The sequence below is a fragment of the Ahaetulla prasina genome, chromosome 18 (assembly GCF_028640845.1).
Source record: "Ahaetulla prasina isolate Xishuangbanna chromosome 18, ASM2864084v1, whole genome shotgun sequence".
NCBI lineage: Eukaryota > Metazoa > Chordata > Lepidosauria > Squamata > Colubridae > Ahaetulla > Ahaetulla prasina.
In genome coordinates, this window is record NC_080556.1 from 8150656 (window position 1) to 8170143 (window position 19488).

At 46.5% G+C, this 19488-nt stretch overlaps 2 protein-coding genes across 3 annotated transcripts in view; one reads left to right on the forward strand and one right to left on the reverse strand.

Annotated features, from left to right (window-relative positions):
- Window positions 1–1465: 1465 nt before the first annotated feature.
- Window positions 1466–10164, reverse strand: LOC131187190 (F-box only protein 44-like). Of its 2 annotated transcripts, none has more exons than XM_058161429.1 (6): window positions 10013–10164; window positions 8981–9252; window positions 7748–7928; window positions 6764–6862; window positions 5241–5373; window positions 1466–3731 (listed from the first exon to the last, which is right to left on the reverse strand). In XM_058161429.1, exons 1-6 carry the CDS (start codon window positions 10081–10083, stop codon window positions 3612–3614), a joined length of 876 nt encoding a protein of 291 aa, XP_058017412.1. In that variant the 5' UTR covers window positions 10084–10164; the 3' UTR covers window positions 1466–3611. The 2 variants fall into 2 exon arrangements, with proteins under 2 accessions (XP_058017412.1, XP_058017413.1); XM_058161430.1 differs by having other exon boundaries at window positions 3592–3731; window positions 5139–5373.
- Window positions 10165–11782: 1618 nt separating this feature from the next.
- The window catches only part of DISP3 (dispatched RND transporter family member 3), a 148294-nt gene continuing 140588 nt past the window's right edge, over window positions 11783–19488 (forward strand). Inside the window, exons 1-3 of the mRNA XM_058160892.1 lie at window positions 11783–11943; window positions 15867–16063; window positions 18337–18537. Coding sequence (XP_058016875.1) covers window positions 18449–18537 — 89 coding nt within the window. The 5' untranslated portion in view covers window positions 11783–11943; window positions 15867–16063; window positions 18337–18448. The remainder of the gene's footprint in view (window positions 11944–15866; window positions 16064–18336; window positions 18538–19488) is intronic.

A 19488-nucleotide genomic window follows, 5' to 3' on the forward strand; every position in this document is an offset into this window, starting at 1 on the left:
GGTAGGAATGGAGATTTTGCAATATCCTTCCCCTGGAGTGGGGAGGGAATGGGTATTTTACAGTATCCTTCCCCTGGAGTGGGGAGGGAATGGAGATTTCACAGTATCCTTCCCCTGGAGTGGGGAGGGAATGGAGATTTTACAGTATCCTTCCCCTGGAGTGGGGAGGGAATGGAGATTTCACAGTATCCTTCCCCTGGAGTGGGGAGGGAATGGAGATTTTACAGTATCCTTCCCCTGGAGTGGGGAGGGAATGGAGATTTCACAGTATCCTTCCCCTGGAGCAGGGTGGGAATGGAGGTTTTGCAATATCCTTCCCCTGGAGTGGGGAGGGAATGGGGATTTCGCAGTATCCTTCCCCTGGAGTGGGGAGGGAATGGAGATTTTACAGTATCCTTCCCCTGGAGTGGGGAGGGAATGGAGATTTCACAGTATCCTTCCCCTGGAGCAAGGTGGGAATGGAGGTTTTGCAATATCCTTCCCCTGGAGTGGGAGGAATGGGATTTCAGTATCCTTCCCTGGAGTGGGAGGAATGGAGATTTCACAGTATCCTTCCCTGGAGCAGGGTGGGAACGGTCACAAAATAAGTTGAGGAATACTTGTAGATTAGACAGCAGGCTTTAAAGTTCATGAGCTCTGAAAAATGAGCTTTCTCTGTCTTTGAAATAAGGATCTAAATTACTTCCTTCTGCGGCCAATGGTTGGGTCAACTTTAACTGTTTCCTCTTTTGATAAAGCTTCAAAGTGCAACTCAACTCTTTTAATCACAGATAAAAGCACAGAAATAAACAGTGTTATCTTACAGAGTTCCTGATTCATCCAAATATCGCCATTTTTTTTCACCTCGAAAAAGGAGTTTTTTCCCCTTTAATTTTATACCCATTTTCACGGACTCCAAAGAAGGCATTCATTAAAAATAAAAAGCATTTCTTAAAATATAAATTTAAACAATGTAACGGGATTGTATAAATCTGATGAATGTGTCAGCCAAATTGGCAACCTTCAATATCCATTCTTCTATTGTAGGTACTTCTTTTTTCTTCCAGTATTGTCCTATTAGTAATCTTGCTGCTGTTATTAGGTTTAAAATCAATATCAGCCTTTTTGAAAGACAATACGCAAGAAAGATACTTAAAGGAATGGAAAAAATGGATTGACTATATTCAACGTAGATATCAGATTAAGAGTTATCAGACTGTTTTTGAATGATTATGATGTATTATTCTTGATTGTTTTTTGGGGAAGTTAGGAATTGATGATTATAGGGGTATAATTAAGTTGGGATGAAAATTTTTTAGCATATGTTTGTTTTATTTTTAACTATACCTTGTGCCCGTTCCGGGAAGTCGGGGGGGGGGTTGTGAAGGGAGGGGAGAGGAGGGGGGGAAAGGGGAAAAAATTTTTTGTAAAACTTTTTGAATAAAAAAAAAAAATCTGATGAATGTGATAGAGATAATTAATAAGGTTAATGTGAATTGGATCAATATGAACGATACCTAGTTAAATTTCTTCATACCGTTACTGTGAATTGGATTAATATGAGAAAAACAATGGATAAGAATTGAAGTACTAAAGAGGAGATGTGTAAATAAGATAATGCGGATTATATATAAATGTGAGAAATGTGAGAGAGATTATAAACGACGTTAGCGTGACTTGGATCAATATAAATGAAACTTCATTAAATTTGTTCATATATAATAGAGACATGTTTAGATAGAACAAGAAAGATATAAATCCATGATAGCGAACCTATGGCACAGCGTGCCACAAGCGGCACACGGAGCCATATCTGTGGGCACACAAGCGCTGCCCTAGTTCAGCTCCAGGGTGCATGTGCGCACCGGCCAGCTGATTTTCGGGCCTTCCGGAAATCAGGAAATGGGCCGTTTCCGGCCTCCAGAGGGCCTCCGGAAGGTGGGGAAGGCGGTTTTTGCCCTCCCCAGACTCCTAGAAAGGCTCTGGAGCCTTGGGAGGGCGAAAAAGAGGCCTACTTGGCCTACCATGCCATCATGTGCCAAAAGCAGGGGGAGCACGGGGGGTGGTCATGTGTGCATGCGCGGCGGGGGCAGAGCACATTGAATTATGGGTATGGGTATGGGCCCCCCCTGCTTTTGGCATGCGTTGGCAAAAAGGTTAGCCATCACTGATATAAATGAAGGTAGAGATAAAGATGAGGAGTTAGGCATTTTTTGAATATGTATGCTTGAACAATATAACGAGGATTATTTAAATTTGAAAGCATGCGGTGGCTTAGTGGGTAAGACGCTGAGCTTGTCGATCAAAAGGTCGGCAGTTCAGCAGTTCGAATCCCTAGTGCCGCGTAACGGGGTGAGCTCCTGTGACTTGTCCCAGCTTCTGCCAACCTAGCAGTTCGAAAGCACTTAAAAAAAATGCAAGTAGAAAAATAGGGACCAGCTTTGGTGGGAACAGCGTTCCGTGCGCCTTTGGCATTGAGTCATGCTGGCCACATGACCATGGAGACGTCTTCGGACCACGCTGGCTCTTCGGCTTTGAAACGGAGATGAGCACCGCCCCCTAGAGTCAGGAACAACTAGCACATATGTGCGAGGGGAACCTTTACCTTTTTTACTTAAATTTGAGAAATGTGAAAGAGATCACTAATATTGTTATTGTGAATTGGATTAATATGATGTTACCCACTCTGTTCACACACAATATAAATGTATAATTTAAAATAATAATATTAATAAATATATTACAGAAAGAAGGCATTCAAAGCATCCTCGAGCACATTTAAAAAAATAATAATAATCCCAAGTGACTTTAATTTTACAAAATAATTCAAAAGCATCCAATGGCAACAAGAGACCTGAGATATTTACGAAGAGTTTTCAACGGTGGAAAACTGAGAATTAAAAGGCAGCCTGCGCAGACATTTCTAGACAAGGAGATTCCAAAAAAAAAAAAAAGATGGTTTATTTCCATATTTTTTTATATATATACCACATTTAACTATATACTGTACTTCACAACAGAGGATCAGTCTTCCTTAGACTTGTTCAGGCAACTTAAAAAATAACCTTTGACAAATTTGGCCTGGAATTTCAAAAGTTTTACTTTTAATCTATTTCGAATCAAACCTGCCTCTGAATTTGCCTAAAAGAAGCAGTATGGCAAAAAGCAAAATACACATGGTGAATATCGATAATTAGCAAGTCGCACTCAAGGCATTTAACACATTAAAAAAAAAAGAATCACATTTCCCTCTTGCCCGCATGGGTTCCAGCTTCATATTTGTTCTCGCTTGTTCTCCCAACGTGGCTTGTGAAGTGTGGTTTTTTTTGGTCGCAGAATGTGTGTGTGTGTGAAAAAGAGCCTTTTGTGATCTCTAAGCCCGAACGTTTAACGGGAAACTTCAACATGGAAATGACCTCCAATAATCAGTTCTACTTGCTATTCCCCCCCCGCTTCCCCGTGATCTGAAAATATTGCCATCGTCCCGTAAAATGATCATCAGCAGCGTGTATGATTGGTGTGCAAATGTAAACGTATAGCTTCAGAGAATACTTCGAAGCAGAGGAAATTCCTCCCTTCAAAAACGATATCAAAACATAAAAAGTGCTAAATTAAGAGTTCTGCCCCCCTCATCATACTAAATCAACCGCAATACTACTGTTGGTTACTTTCACTTCAGACCGCCAGCCCACTCGGTGTTCAAAATCCACATGGCGCACTCCGGACGGATAATTTTCAAAGACGTGCGAAACCTACAGAGGAGAGAAGCGCATACAGAATAATAGGAGTTGGGAGGGACCTTGGAGGTCTTCTAGTCCAACCCCCCCTGCTCCGGCAGAAATTATTAGAATGTATTAGAAATGCACAATAGGTAAATAATAAATATGTAAGAATCTAGAAAAGGAAAGCTATTAGTATTAGATAATTTAATGTAAATAAAGAAAAGGGGATAAGGAAGAAAATAATATAGCAAATGTGATATGGGGGGAGGGGGGAAGGTATAAAAGCGAAAGAAGACCACTAAGAAATGCTGTTTAGAAATAGGAAACATTTATATGTTGTGTGTTTGTCAGATTGTGTATCACATTAAAACAATAAAAAATTAAAATTAAATTGGAGGTCTTCTAGTCCAGGGGTCTCCGACCTTGGTCCCTTTAAGACTTGTGGACTTCAATTCCCAGAGTCCCTCAGCCAGCAAAGCTGGCTGAGGAACTCTGGGAGTCGAAGTCCACAAGTCTTAAAGGGACCAAGGTCGGTGACCCCTGTTCTAGTCCAACCCCCTGCTCAAGCAGGAGACCCTATACCCGTGATGGTGAACCTATGGCATGCGTGCCACAGGTGGCATGCGAAGCCATGTCTGTGGGCACACGAGCGTTGCCCTAGCCAGCTGATTTTCAGACCTTCTGGGCCCACCGGAAGTTGGGAAATGGCCCGTTTCTGGCCCCTGGAGGTCCTCCAAGAGGCAGGGAGCCATTATCACCCTCCCCAGGCTCCAAGAATGTCTCTGGAGCCTGGGGAGAGTGAAAAATCTACGTTTTGTTTCCAGGGATTTACTTTAATACCCAGAACATAAGAGTTGGAAGGGACCTTGGAGGTCATCTAGTCCAGTGCCCGCCCCCCAATCTACTGGACACCAGGGACCAGTTCCATGGGGGTGAGTTTTTCCCCGCGGAGTAGAGGGGGGCATGGTTTCGCATAGTGTCTACATCCCATGGATGGGGTTTTGCTTCTTTGCACGTCTCAGTTTCTGGCATGTCGGGGTCCAGTGCTGGGCCATGGACCACGGGGTGGGGAACCCCTGATGTAGTCCAAACCCCCTGCTCGAGCAGGAGAATCTATACAGATAGTCCTCGACTTACAACAGTCCCTTTAGTGACGGTTCACAGTTACAACCGCACTGAAAAAAAGCGACTTATGAACCGTTTTTCACACTTAACGACCGTTGCAGGGTTCTCCCCCGTCATCAAGTGATCAAAATTTGGAGGCTTGGCCACTGGCTCATATTTATGACATTTGCGGAATCCCGTGATCCGCTTTTGCGACCTTTTGACAAGCAAAGCCAACAGGGAAGTCAGATTCACTCAATTCCTTCTTAACAACTGCAGTGAATCACTTAGCAGCCGTGGAAAAGAAAAGTCGTAAAACGGGGCAAAACTCACTTAGCAACCGTTTCAGCATAAATGTTTGGGCTCCGCTGCGATCGCACGTCGAGGACTACCCTGTACCATTTCAGACAAAGGAATGCCTGTGTTTTGTTTTACCTCCCGCCATTCTTCCACGGTTGGCACTCGTTCTCGGACTTCAAACATCTTGCAGTAACTTTGGAGGACTTCGCAATCGGCAGAGAGCAGCTTCACCGTCAGTTGGTAGTGGGAATTGTCCACATTAAAATACCTGTTTTTTTACGGGGGAATAAAACGGGGACAGAAAACAGCAAGCATCAGCTGGCTGCTTCCATTGTGTGCCTGAAATAACGTAGAGCGGGGGTGAAAAGCTACCGGTTCGGACCAATTCGATTGAACCGGTAGCGATGGCAGCCGGTGATTCGGAGAACCGGTAGCAATGGCAGTGCAAGGCTCTGCCCACCCGCCTGGTTGTCGTCACTTCCTGGTTTTAACCAGGAAGTAATCTGTTTTTAACCCTCTGCGCATGTGCAGAGGGTCCAAGTGTGCACGGTGCGTGCACTTCCGAACCGGTAGGGAAGGTAAGTAGATTTCACCCCTGACGTAGAGGATATTGAAGGAGGCAAAGTAAAAATAGTTTCTTGGGACAGCCTAATGTTAGAAGAAGAAAAACCTTTACTCCTGCCTAACTTACATCCTCTAAATCAGGGGTCTCCAACCTTGGCCACTTGAAGACTTGTGGACTTCAACTCCCAGAATTCCCCAGCCAGCCATGTCCACAAGTCTTCAAGTGGCCAAAGTTGTTTTAGAATGATAAAATGGTCAATCTCATTTTAACCAGCTAGCTTGCTCTCTGAGTTTTGGGCATGAAGAATCTAAAGCCTATTTGGCATGCATTAAGGACTAGAAACTTGATTTCCGCCCCCCCCCCCTAATGTTGTGGCCCACCAGCAGCCAGTAGAGCTGGCAGCAGATTTGGACAGTGAGGAGGTTGGGGAGGAATGTGGGCCACTCCTGGAGTCTGGGGAAGGTTCGGACGAGGGCTCTGCGTTGGAGGCAGAGAGGGGGCCAAGGCCATCGGGTAGTTCTTTGCTGCCTCCAGAGTCTGACATCAGCGAGGCAGAAGAACAGCAGGAACCTGTTCCAGTGTGCGCATGCGCAGAGCTGCTAGGAGACAGGAACGATTAAGGAAACAGGGTCGACTTGGGAGCAAGGCTTAGAGATGGTTGGCCCCTCCCATAAGACATAAAAGAGAAGCGAACGGGACATGAGCTTTTGCAGGAAGCAATTCGTTCATCTGGCCGATTCAAGATTTGAAAATTCTGTTTGTGACTCTGTGCCAAGTTTGGCCTTGCCCTGCATCTGGACATTAGCTCTCTGGCAGCATTCCACATGAGATAGGTGAGTGTTGATAAGCTTCCTTTGAAAGACTGTTTATCAAGCCTTGCGGACTGTAAATGAAAGTAATTTACAGCCGTATGAATGAAAGAGGTTTGCGGGGTCTAAGCTTCTGCTGTTTAATTTCTAAGGAAGCTTAGGTCAGAACACCAGAATACAACATTTAGGAAACCCGAGTTCTCTTCTCAAGAGAATATTTGGAGCCATTTGAAGGAAGAGAACCCATTCATCATCGTACAACTCGCACCCAGTCCAGTACTCACCAATCCTTCACCGTGATTTGGGGCTTCATTTCATCCATTACCCAGTTCGGGATCCCTCTGTTCTTTAAGGTAACCCGTTGTTTCTTCTTCACAAAAAACCTAAACAGAATGTTGTGGTCCGTCAGCAGCCTGCGGAGCTGGCAACGGAGTCGGACAGCGATGAGGCTGAGGTGGGGCCAGGGCCATTGGGGAGTGATGTGCGGACTCCAGAGCCTCCAGAGACTGACAGTAGTGAGGCAGAGGAACAGGAGGAGCCTGTTCCTCATGCATGCATGAGAAGAGCTGCCAGAAGGCAAGAGCAGCTCAAGCAAAGAGGACGACTCAGGAGTAAGGCCAAGAGATGATTGGCCCCTCCCATAAGGCTTAAAAGACCAGCAATGGCGTTTGGGCTTTGCCAGAAAACAACGTTGTAGCTGTGTCTTGTGCTTCGTCTATGTCTTTGTTTTTGTGGCTTCTGGACGTTTACCAGGAAGCTCTCTGGCAGCGTTCCACGTGAGATAGGTGGGTGTTAATAAGCTTCCTTTGAAAGACTGTTTATCAAGCCTTGCGGACTGTAAATGACTGTAAAAGTTTAGACAAACTTTGGCAGTTTGCCTAATTGGACCAAGGTTTGCGATAGGACTGAGAAATTTGTGTTGGGAGGCATTTGGTTTTATTTGAGTTGAACGACGCTGGGAATGAAGTCATTCTCAGCTGTTCAAATAAAGTTTGTTTGTTTTTTCACAGACTGAGTTTCCTCCTACCTACTTGGGCCTGGGTCACAACACGCGCACCCATCCTTGCTTCACTCTCTCACACGCGCCTTTCGCACATGCACCCAGCGTTCTGCATGCTCGCGCCCGGCCTCCAAAATGTGGCTAAATAGGACGGCATTACGTCCGCAGTCGCTGCTACCGTTTCGCCCGAATGGGCTGAATTCCACCTCTGAAAACGTCCCAATTCCCGTATGGGCTCCCTAACTCTGCTTATCAAAATTTAAAATACCTCAGACCGCCATCTTGGTGCCACGTTGGTACGAAGCACGTCCAAACAGTGTCTGGAAGAGGGGATTTGTGTTTTTTTTTAAAGATCTTGGGGAAATGCTTCTTGAACCCTCTGGGGATCTCCTCAGGCATCCAGTCCGCCATCCAGTCCCCGGGATGCAGTTCCCAGTATCTCAGTCCCGCTGCATGGAAAGAAGAAAAAAAAAAGGTTAGTAATTGTTTGTATAATTTGCTATAATATTCTTTCTGTCTTATATTTGGTGCATATATAATTGCAATGACTACTCTTTTTCGTTGTATATAAATTTCTATCAGTAATGTCCTTCCCTCTTCGTCTGCGAACAATTGTTTAGGCTTTTAGCCATTCCTTTATGTATGCTGCTATTCCGTTTTTTGGATTCGACTAATGATGTAAATAACTTGGGGGCTTCCAAAATATGCCTTTTTTTCCTTTTGTATGTGCACTTCCTGTAGGCATATGATATCCATTTTTAATTTTTGTAACTTAGTTATTGTCTGTCTTCTTTTTAATGGGTGAATTTAATCCGTTTAGACTAACTGAAAACAAATTCACCTCTTCTTCCGTCTTGCAAATTTAACAAGAAATGACCGTTGGAATTTGAATAGAATAACAGAGTTGGAAGGGACCTTGGAGGCCTTCTAGTCCAGGGGTCTCGAACCTTGGCAACTTTAAGACTTGCGGACTTCAACTCCCAGAATTCCTCAGCCTAAAGTCCTAAAAGCTGCCAAGGTTTGAGACCCCTGTTCTGCTTAGGTAGGAAACCCTATTTGGTCCATCCGGTTTGCCAGTTCTCGTCTGGATCTCTTCCGCTTTCCCTCTCATCATGGCTTCATCATGGCTTCCTTTGCTAGACTTGAAGCACTCCCTGCCTGCTGAAAGCTAGCTTCTCAGGGGGGAACCCTTCCATCCTCCCCTGCCTTCCTGCACACAAAGCAGTGCAGGTTTCCTGCTCCTAAAGGGCTGTACGTGTCAGTTAACCGCATGGATTTTTTGGGAGCTCTGTCTTCTTGGAACAGGGGTCTCGAACCTTGACAACTTTAAGCCCGGCGGACTTCAACTCCCAGAATTCCCCAGCCAGCTTTGCTTTGCTTTGCTTGATTCTGGGAGTTGAAGTCCGCCAGCCTTAAAGTTGTCAAGGTTCGAGACCCCTGTTCTGGAAAGACTCCGGGAATTGTCGTCTGGCTCCGAAGAGCCTTTCAAGCAAGGACCAACCTCTTCCGCAAACGTTCCTCAGGAGATTCCGTTGGCTCAAGCTGAAGAAGAAGACCCTCCAATCCGGGAGACTGCCTTCCAGCTGCCGCAGGTGGAAGCCAAGTCGCTCGCATTTTCTCTTCCAGACCACAGGAAGGTCCACTAGGTAACGCCACCGTTTGCAGACCAGCCGGCAGTTGTGGATCAGGTCCCGCTTGGGAACGCTGGAGAGGACGTCCAGCAAGGTGTCCTCCGGCACATCCAGCAGGGTCAGTTCCTTCCTCTGGAGAGAACTGAGCGTTCAACAAACATCATGAGGACTAGCGCGCCCTCAAATCCCAAGGACACCGAAGCGTTGCCAAAGGAAGCGGAGCCAAAAAAAATGCCGGTACTATAGGAAGTGGGCAAAAAGCCATCTGGCTCCTACAGATACAAGGTGCAACTATGGAGATGGTCTTGGTCCAGGGGTGCTATTCAGCAGGTTCTGGCGAACCGGCAGCGGAAATTTTGAGTAGTTCAGAGAACCGGCAAATACCAGCTCTGGCTGGCCCCAGAGAGGGGTGGGAATGGAGATTTTGCAGTATCCTTCCCTCAGGAGTGGGGTGAGAAAGGGGAATTTTGTCATATCCTTCCCCCAGGAATGGGGTGGGAATGGGGATTTTGCAGTATCCTTCCCTGGAGCGGGGAGGGAATGGGGATTTTGCAGTATCCTTCCCCTGCCACGCCCACCAAGCCACGCCCACAGAACCGGTAGTAAAAATAAACTGAATCCCGCCCCTGTCCTTGCTCCTTTTGCTACAACTCTGGACATGCTCAGAGACCCTCCTTGCTCCTCTTGCTCTTTTTGCTTGGGGAAGGAGGGGCAATTGGCAATTGGCGGTGCTTTTAAGGATCCCCGATGGCTCGCATGTGCTGCAGCTGCGGCGGCAGGGGGGGGCAAGAGCGACGAGACACACCCCCCGCCCCCCTTCCGGGCTTCTCCGCTTGGCCTCCTTTCCTTTCGCGCTGGCTTGCTCCCCACCCCGCCCGCTGTTCCTTAACTTCGGGCTTTACCTGGCCCGGGAAGGCGACGGCGGGCGGCGGCTGGGGCAACAACAGCAGGCGGCGGTGACCAGCGGGGACATCGGGCGGCCGGCCGGTCGGTGGCGATCAAGGAAATGGGTGGAAACTTCGCCCTAATATCAGGCAGCCCAGCTGGTGTCGGGGTGGGCGTGGCCATCGGAGGGCGTGGCCCACCAAGGGGCGTGGCCGGCAGCCAAGAAGGCGGGTCCGATTGCAGACTGAGATCCGCAGCCAAGATATACCAAATACCCTGGAAGTTGGACTCCAGCTCCCATCATCCCCCCCGCCGGCCCAGTCTTCCCGCGTAGAAAGCCCAGGTGGCCCAGTGGCTATAAAGACCTTCCGATCTTGTCGAGCGGTTCGGATCCCTAGTCCAGGTCTCCCGCCTGAGCCAGGGGGTTGGACTAGATGACCTCGAAGGTCCCTTCCAGCAGTTCTATTACTGTTAGAATAGAATAGAATAGAATAGAATTTTTATTGGCCAAGTGTGATTAGACACACAAGGAATTTGTCTTGGTGCATAGGCTCTCAGTGTACATAAAAGAAAAGATACCTTCATCAAGGTGCAACATTTACAACACGATGATGTGTTAAAGCCCCCAGGACTGGGTGGGCGACCAAGCCCCTCTCCTTGTGGGGTGGGGGCGGGGGGTGATTGCTCCCGATCCTCTTTTGGAATAAAGCGCCCGGAAAGGTGGAGTGGGGATTTGGTTTGCCGAGCCTCTGAGCATGTGCAGAGTGCCCGGGAGCTACAAATACTCGAGATTTTTGACCATCGGCTCTGGACAGTTTTGCAAGGGGGGTTTCCCAAGGAAAGGTTGGTTTTGGCGTTTGGAGGGAGGTCGGTCACAGTAAAAAAAAAAAAAAGTTTTGGAAGGGACCTTGGAGGTCATCTAGTCCAACCCCCTTGGCTCACCCAGGAGACCCGACCTAGGGTTTCGAACCGCCGACCTTTCTGATCGACAAGCTCAGTGTCCTAGCCACTGAGGTACACCGTCTTGTGTACCTGGTTTAAATTAAAAAAACAACTCATGTTAAGTAGCTAAAAATAATCCAGTAGCATAAGTGAAGATTACAATCGCTTGATCAAAGTTTTTGTTTTGCTTTTTTGAGGTTTTCCTTCTCTCCCGCCTTCGTAGCAAATCAGCCAATCGGCTTCCTTGAACCGAGCCAGATAGGCAACGGCGTTAGCCAATAGCAACGGCAAGCGTTTTTTTTTATTATTATTCTTGGCCCCGCCTCTTTGCCCGTCTCTTCCTCGTCCTATTGCCGTTCCTGGCCCGCCCACAAGAAGGCGGGGCTCTCCGATATTAATTAGCAAGGCGAGGGACGAGAGTTTTGCCCGCCTGTCGAAAAGGCGACGTTAGATTGCGCATGTGCAAGTGTCCAGCAGGCCCGCGCGCGACCCATCTCTATGGTTTAAACGTACGTTGGTGAAAAGTTTCCCCTCTTTAAGAATCCAACGTCTCGCGGGTGTGAAGGTCACGGGGGCCTCCCCTCTACCGTAATACCCAGAATAGGCGCGGGTGTATATATTTTTTTTAAAAAAATCCTTCATTAGGCGTCCATGGCGTCAAAGGAAATAACGACCCTCGCTACCGTATTTCCTAGAATAGACGCCCCCATGCTTCTGTAAACGCGCTTTATTTTTATTTTTTCCCCCCTAATTCGGGGCCAGGCTTCTTCTGAGGCATTTGAGGGGAGGGAGGGGGGGTCCCCCTTTTGTTTTATTCCGGAGTGTGGGGAATAGGGGTGGGGAAATGGCCTTGAGGAGAGGCGGAACCACGGGCTGCGGGGTCCGGGTTCCGGCCTGGAGCCTTTGGGAGGCCCACACGGCTCTCCTCCCTCGCTCCCTCCCCGGCCAGGGGCGGAGGCGGCAGGGAGAAACTTCCCGGGGCAAAGAGCCGCGCCGTCCCACCTGGGTGAGTCCTGACTGAGGAGACGCTCCGGGCGTCGCACCCCGAGCCCCATGGTCCACAGCCGGCCTGGGCCTCGGGGCGGCCCCGGGGGCGCCTCGGAGGGGGAAACGGGTGTCTGTCTGTGTGTCCCTTCCAGCTGTCATCCCAGCCCTTCCTTCTCGGGGTGAGGGGGCTCCTGGGACCCCCAAACCAGGCCTCAGGCCGCGCCTTTTGGGCCTTGGGGTCCCTCAGGGTGCCTGAGGCCCCGTAATTCGCCTCTGAGGCCCCGGTATGTGTGTGTGTGTGTGGAGAGGATGACAAAACTTGTTTTAAATGGTTTTCCCCTTTAGAAGGACAGGTTCACAAACATAATAAAATAATATAATAAATAAACGGATCGAATAACAGATTTTTTTAATTTTTTAATTTTTATTTTTTTTATTTATATCCCGCCCTTCTCCGAAGACTCAGGGCGGCTTACAGTGTATAAGGCAATAGTCTCATTCTATTTGTATATTTACAAAGTCAACTTGTATTGCCCCCCCAACAATCTGGGTCCTCATTTTACCTACCTTATAAAAAAAGGATGGAAGGCTGAGTCAACCTTGCGCCTGGTGGGGCTTGAACCTGCAGTAATTGCAGGCAGCTGTGTTTTAATAACAGGCTATCTTACAGTGTGAGCCACACTACGGCCCTCATTTTAGAATGAGGGGCGTGCATAATAAGCGCACCCCCCAACTTGCCTTACCGGCCCTTGCCCTAAATGCCCCTTTTTTATTTGTATCCCAGTTCGTGTATTCATAATCATGTTTATACTTTTAGCTGTAATCTTATATATGCTAGACAAAAAGAGAGAGAGAGAGAGAGAGAGAGAGAGCTAGGTTGCTGGCTGGCTGGATAGATAGATAGGGTAGGTAGGTAGGTAGAGATAGATGGATGGGTGGGTGGGTGGGTGGATGGATGGATGAGAGAAAGATGGATGGATGGGATAGATAGATAGATAGATAGATAGATAGATAGATAGATAGATAGATAGATAGATAGATAGATAGATAGATAGATAGATAGATAGAGGTAGGTAGGTTGCTGGATGGATGGATAGATGGATGAATAGATAGGGTAGGTAGAGAGGTAGATAGAGATAGATGGATGGATGGATGGATGGATGGGTGGATGGATGAGAGAAAGATGGATGGATGGGATACATAGATAGATAGAGGTAGGTAGGTAGGTTGATGGATGGATGGATGGATGGATGGATAGATAGGGTAGGTAGATAGGTAGAGATAAACAGAGATAGGTAGGTTTCTGGATGGATGGATAGATAGGGTAGGTAGATAGGTAGGTAGAGATAGATAGATAAATAGATGGATGGATGTAGGAAGGAAGGAAGGAAGGTGGCTGGCTGGCTGGCTGGATAGATAGATAGGGTAGGTAGATAGGTAGGTAGAGATAGATAGGTAGGTAGGTAAAGATAGATAGATGATAGATAGATAAAGGTAGATGGATGGATGGATGGATGGATGGATAGATAGGGTATGTAGATAGGTAGGTAGAGATAGATAGATAGATAGATGATAGATAGATAGATAGCAGAGTTGGAAGGGTCCTTGGAGGTCTTCTAGTCCAACCCCCTGCTTAGGCAGGAAATCCTACATCACTTCAGACCCCTGAGATGGGGGTGGGTGGGTTATACAGATCGAGGTAGTCCTCGCCTTATGACCACAACTGAGCCCAACCTTTTGGTGTTTTTTTTTTTAAAAAAATATGTTTTAAAATACCCATTAAAAAAAGCTACGTGTTTTGAATGGGTTTTTTGTTTTTTGTTGCATTTTTCTTTACTTCGTTTTTAAACGTCAAAAGTTTAATAAAAATTACTTTAAAAAAAACTCCATATCTATCTGAAGAACGTGGTTGCTAAGGGAAACGTGTCTTCGGTGAGTTTTGTCCCGTTCTTGCCACAGTCGTTAAGTGAATCCTTGCAGTTGTTAAGTGAACCCAAGCAGCTGTTCAGCGAGTGTCACGCTTGTTAAGGGAATCTGGCTTCCCCCATTGACTTTGCTCGTCAGAAAGTCACAAGAGGGATTGCATGACTCCGGGACACTGCGACCGTCGTAAATACGAGTCAGTCGCCAAGCGTCTGAATCTTGCACATGTGACCATGGGGAAGCTGCAACGGTTGTAAGGGTGAAAAATGGTCCTAAGTCACTTTTTTCCAGCCCCGTTGTAACTTTGATCACTAAATGAACTGTGTTGTAAGTCGCGAACTACCTGTAGTCCTCGACTTCCCAACCACAATTGAGGCCCAGAATTTAGGTTGCTGAGTGAGACGTTTGTTAAGTGAGTTTTGCCCCATGTTACGACTTTGCTTGCCACAGTTCTTAAGTGAGTCACTGCAGTTGGTAAATTGGTATAACACTCTTTTTAAGTGTTTCCCCGTTGATTTTGCTTGTCAGACGGTCGCAAAAAGAGGATCCTGTGACCCCAGGACACTGCAACGGTCATAAATATGAACCAGTTGCCAAGCGTCTGAATTTTGTTCGTGTGACCATGGGGATGTGTCACGATCCTAAGTGTGAAAAACAATCAAAAGTCCCTTTTTCCGTTGATGATGTAAAGTTTGAACGGTCACTGAGTGAACCGTTGTAAGTCGAGGACTACCTGTATTTGCTGTAAGAAACCAGACAGTTCTCGAAGTACAACTGACTCAATATTTCCTCTGCACAACTCTAGAGTAAACCCACCTGCAGGGTTTTGCGCTAAAGCAAATCAAACTCACTTCAAAGTTGGCCGTTTTATTTCATGAGGTGCCCCTTCCATGCACAAACGCACACTTTGGTATGTAGATTATTTTTTAATGGGTGGAATTTTTTTTTAACACCACTTTTTGAGACATTTTACCTTTTGTAAGGAGTTTGTTTATATTTAAACAGCCCAGAGAATAAAGCCACTAAAACAACAGCATGGTAAAGCAACTTATTGATCTAAAACCTGAAATATTTTTGTTGGGCATTTTACCAGAACAGTACAATCAGGGGAATACATATTTAATTCTACATGTGCTAACAGCAGCGAGAATTGTATTTGCACAACAGTAGAAAAATGAAGAAATCCCTACAGGTTAAAGTATAATAAAAAAAAAATCAGGATGCGCAGAGATGGATAGATTAACATTTAAAATACAGGAGAAGGAAGAAATAAAAACACTTTTTAACATGGGACTTATTCTACTTATTTCCCCGAAAATAAGACCCTGTCTTATATTTTTTTGAACCCTGAAATAAACTCTTGGCCTTATTTTCAGGGAGGTCATTATTTTGGGGCTCATGGAGCAAGACGGGGCTCCTCTTGCCATCTTACCTGATTTCCAGCTCTGTCTCCCTAACCCTAACCAGAGGAAATGACGGGGACCGGCTGCGCATGCGGTTAAATATTTTCGGGGAGGGCTTACTTTCTGGGGGAGGGTTTATTTTCGGGGGGAGGACTTATTTTCGGGGAAACACACTACCACTGGTTAACAGAAACAGAAGCTAGCAACTTAAAAGCTTAAGAGAATGAAGGCTGCTAGTAAAGATAAGCAAATATTATTATTATTTATTTGTTATTATAATAATTATTACTATGTGATTATTATCACTGATAGGAACATCAGTGATATTATTATTACCAACTGTACTCAGACAACACACTCTTCATGTAGATATTGAGTTTTTCTGTTGACTAAAGAAAAACTTATAAATAAAACACGTAATACCAAAAACCGGAAAAAAACCCTGCATGCTAGCAGAGGTGGGGGGGGGAAACAACCTCATCTGCCTTCTTATTGGGAGGGTGCTTTAATTGCAACTCAGCCAGCCTCGCATGACACCGGGAATTAGTCCATCCAGTTGGATCCTTCATGCCTTGCCACTAATCTATCCGGTTCTGCCTCACCGTGTTTCTCCCAGATTTGGAGTTAAGAACTGTCCTGATTACGGTGATCCAGTTGTACGACTCGAAAATGTCTGGCTTCTGATACAGAATCCTGTTGGTCGGCATAATCCAGGAGCTGCTAATTTCAACTTGCCGAGTTTGTTTCTGCCACGCCTCTGCAATTCCGGAGAAAAGGTCTTGATCTGCGCAGAATAGATCCCAACCCCTCCAGGTAAGGCTGCTAGGGCTCCGGGTTTTTTTTTTTTGTTCGTTTGTTTTGGGATTTGGGAACGCTGCTTCTTGGTCTCGGCCTTGAAGATGTTTTTGATCCTCAACTCCCATCCTCCCAGCCAGCATGGCCCGAGGTGAAAGAGTGATGAAGTTGTCCCCAGCGGTTGGAAAATGTCAGTTTAGCTGTCTCTGCGCCAAACAATTTGGTAGAAGTTTTTTTTGTTTTGTTTTGTTTTGTTTTTAAAGGGAAACTTGTACTTTTTATACGGCTTGCTCTTCGATTAAAAGCGTTTTTTGCTCAGGAACTTCAACGTCGGTTGAGTTTCAACGGGGAAAAAAAAATTGATCGATAGCCTTCCTGTTGCTATGGAATTCCTCCCCCCCTCCGTTAGCTGTGCGGAGTGGCTGCTGGGAATTGTAGTCCTACCACTTCTGGGGATCTCTTACTATTTTTAAAAAGACATTATTTTTTTCTTCTTCTTTTTTTTCCCCCCCTCCATCCACTTGGAATTCTCGGAGCAGGCAGGAGCCATGCAGCAGCCTGCCTTGCCCACACTTAAGAGTGGCATCCCGGGTGAAAGAGACTGCTTTGCCCTTGCGTTGGCTTTCTGGGCCTGACACAAAGTAAAGGCTTTGATGAGCATGAGTGAGACTTCATAGGGGGAGCCCATTGTAGGGGTCATCTCTTAAAGGGGGTGAAATCAGACTTCTACATGAACAAGGCAGCTACTTCTCTCCGCTGGGGGTCAATGAAGGAAAACAGTTCTCTCTCTCTCTCGCTCTCTCTTTCTCCTCTCTCCTTCTCTCCCTTTCTCTCCCTCTTTCTTTCTCTTGCACTTTCTGTCTCTGTCTGTCTGTTTCTCTCTCTCCCCCCCTTCTCTCTCTCTCTCTTTTACTCTTTCTCTCTCTCTCTTTCTTTCTCCTCTCTCCCTCTCTCTCTCTCTCTTGCTCTCTCCCTCCTCCTTCTCTCCCTTTCTTTCTCTGTCTCCCTTTCTTTCTCTCTCTCTCTCCCCCTTTCTTTCTTTCTCTTGCTCTTTCTGTTTCTATCTGTCTGTTTCTCTCTCTCCCCCCTTCTCTCTCTCTCTCTTTCTTTCTTTCTCTCTCTTTCTTTCTCCTCTCTCCCTCTCTCCCTCTCCCTCTTTCTCTTGCTCTCCCCCTCCCTCCTTCTCTCCCTTTCTCTCTCTCTTTCCCTTTCTTTCTTTCTCTTGCTCTTTCTGTCTCTGTCTGTTTCTCTCTCCCCCCTTCTCTCTCTCTCTCTTTCTTTCTTTCTCCTCTCTCTCTTTCTCTTGTTCTCTCCCTCCCTCCTTCTCTCCCTTTCTTTCTCTCTCTCTTGCCAAACTGATCATTTAACACAGCCACAGCAGCTAAGCTTCAGATATATTACAGCCATTATTTAGCTAAATCGGGTATTTAGTTAGCTACCTCTAGTTCTATGCCTGCCCAGAGTCATTGACTGAGATGGGCAGCCATAGAAATTGAACAAATAAACACATTTTTTTTAATCGTTTGGTTGTCTTCCTTTTTCCACTTGCTTCCTTGTTGTTGTTGTTTTTCTTAGCTCTTTCAGTTCAGTCCCTGGACTTTGAAAAGCATGTCCTCACCTGAGGAGACTCTCATTCCTCTTTTCCTTCTCACCCAATTTTTCCTTGTCCAAATACAGTCGGTAAAGTGTCCCCTTTCTTTCTTAAAGCATCTTCCAGGTTAAAGAAAAAAAAAGGGAAACTGTTAAAAAAATCAGCGATTGCACAAACTAACTTTCTTTCTTTCTTTCTTTCTTCCTTCCTTCTTTCCTTCCTTTCTTCCTTTCTTCCTTCCTTCCTTCCTTCCTTCCTTCCTTCCTTCTTTCCTTTCTTTCTTTCTTCCTTCCTTCCTTCTTTCCTTCCTTCCTTCCTTCCTTCCTTCCTTCCTTCCTTCCTTCCTTCCTTCCTTCCTCAGGTCAGTTGTCAGCCCCTGTCCTTTGAGGAGCGTGTTCAGCCATGGAAATGGAAGACGAGATGGAGAAAATCAACATTGGGACTGAAAGCCAACAGAGCAGCGAGACAACCGAAGAAGGGACTCCATCCAACAGCTGGCCGCATAAATGTGCCTCATACGTCCTGGCTCTCCGGCCCTGGAGCTTCAGCGCTTCCCTCACCCCGGTGGCCCTGGGGAGCGCCCTGGCTTACCGCTCCCAGGGTACCCTCGACCTGGGGCTGCTGGTTGGCAGCGCCGTCACTGTCCTGGCAGTCCACGGAGCCGGCAATCTCGTGAACACCTACTATGATTTTTCCAAAGGCATCGACCACAAGAAGAGCGACGACCGGACCCTGGTGGATCAGATCTTGGAGCCTCAGGATGTGGTCCGATTTGGGGTCTTCCTGTACACTCTGGGTTGCATCTCAGCAGCATGTCTCTATTGCTTCTCCACCCTCAAATTGGAACACCTGGCCTTGATTTACTTCGGAGGACTCTCCAGCTCTTTTCTCTACACCGGAGGTAAGCAGGGCTTCTCTAGGTGGTCTCCCTTCCACGCTGTGGAACATGGGAAAGGGAAAAAAAAACACCTTAAAATGCTGCCAGTTTAAATGTTAGACCAGGCCCAGAAATGGAGTTTTATGGCCTGTATGTCTGAAATCAATCAAGGTTGGGAAAGAAACCCCAACATTTGCTTAAGCACCTTGATTTTATCCTACTTCCAGGAATCAAGGAGCAAATGGCAGTCATGTTAGAAGGCTGGATCCTGTCTCGGGTGTTTCACAGAGCTCTTTCTGTGTTTTTGTGAAGACAAATGTGGCTTTCACAGTTGCTAGAAAGGGGTGCATTAGGGGTTGTTCTTCTAGATCTAGACTCACATCTAGTAGGGATTCTCCCTGCCTTCACTAAGGAAAATACTTCCCATCACCTCTTCCTTGGAATGCCTTAAAACTGCAGGAGCCATTAATCCTGGGCTCCTCTGCAGGCAAAATCATGCCCAATAGCACTTATATACCATTATATACCGTTTACAGAGTCAGCCTGCTGCCCGCAACAATCTGGCTCCTCATTTTACTGGCCTCGGGAGAATGGAAGGCTGAGTCAATCTTGAACCAGTATCGAACTGCTGGCAGTGGGCAGAGTTAGTCTGCCATAGCAATAGCACTTTGACTCATATACCGCTTCTCGGTGCTTTACAGCCCTCTCTAAGCGGTTTACAGAGTCAGCCTCTTGCCCCCAACAATCTGGGTCCTCAGTTTATCGACCTTGGAAGGATGGAAGGCTGAGTCAACCTTGAGCCAGTTGGCCAGGATCGAACTCCTGGCAGTGAGCAGAGTTAGCCTGCAATACAATGCAGCCTATTATTAACATCAACTGCTTGCAATATTGCAGGTTCAAGTCCCACCAGGCCCAAGGTTGACTCGGCCTTCCATCCTTTATAAGGTAGGTAAAATGAGGACCCAGATTGTTGGG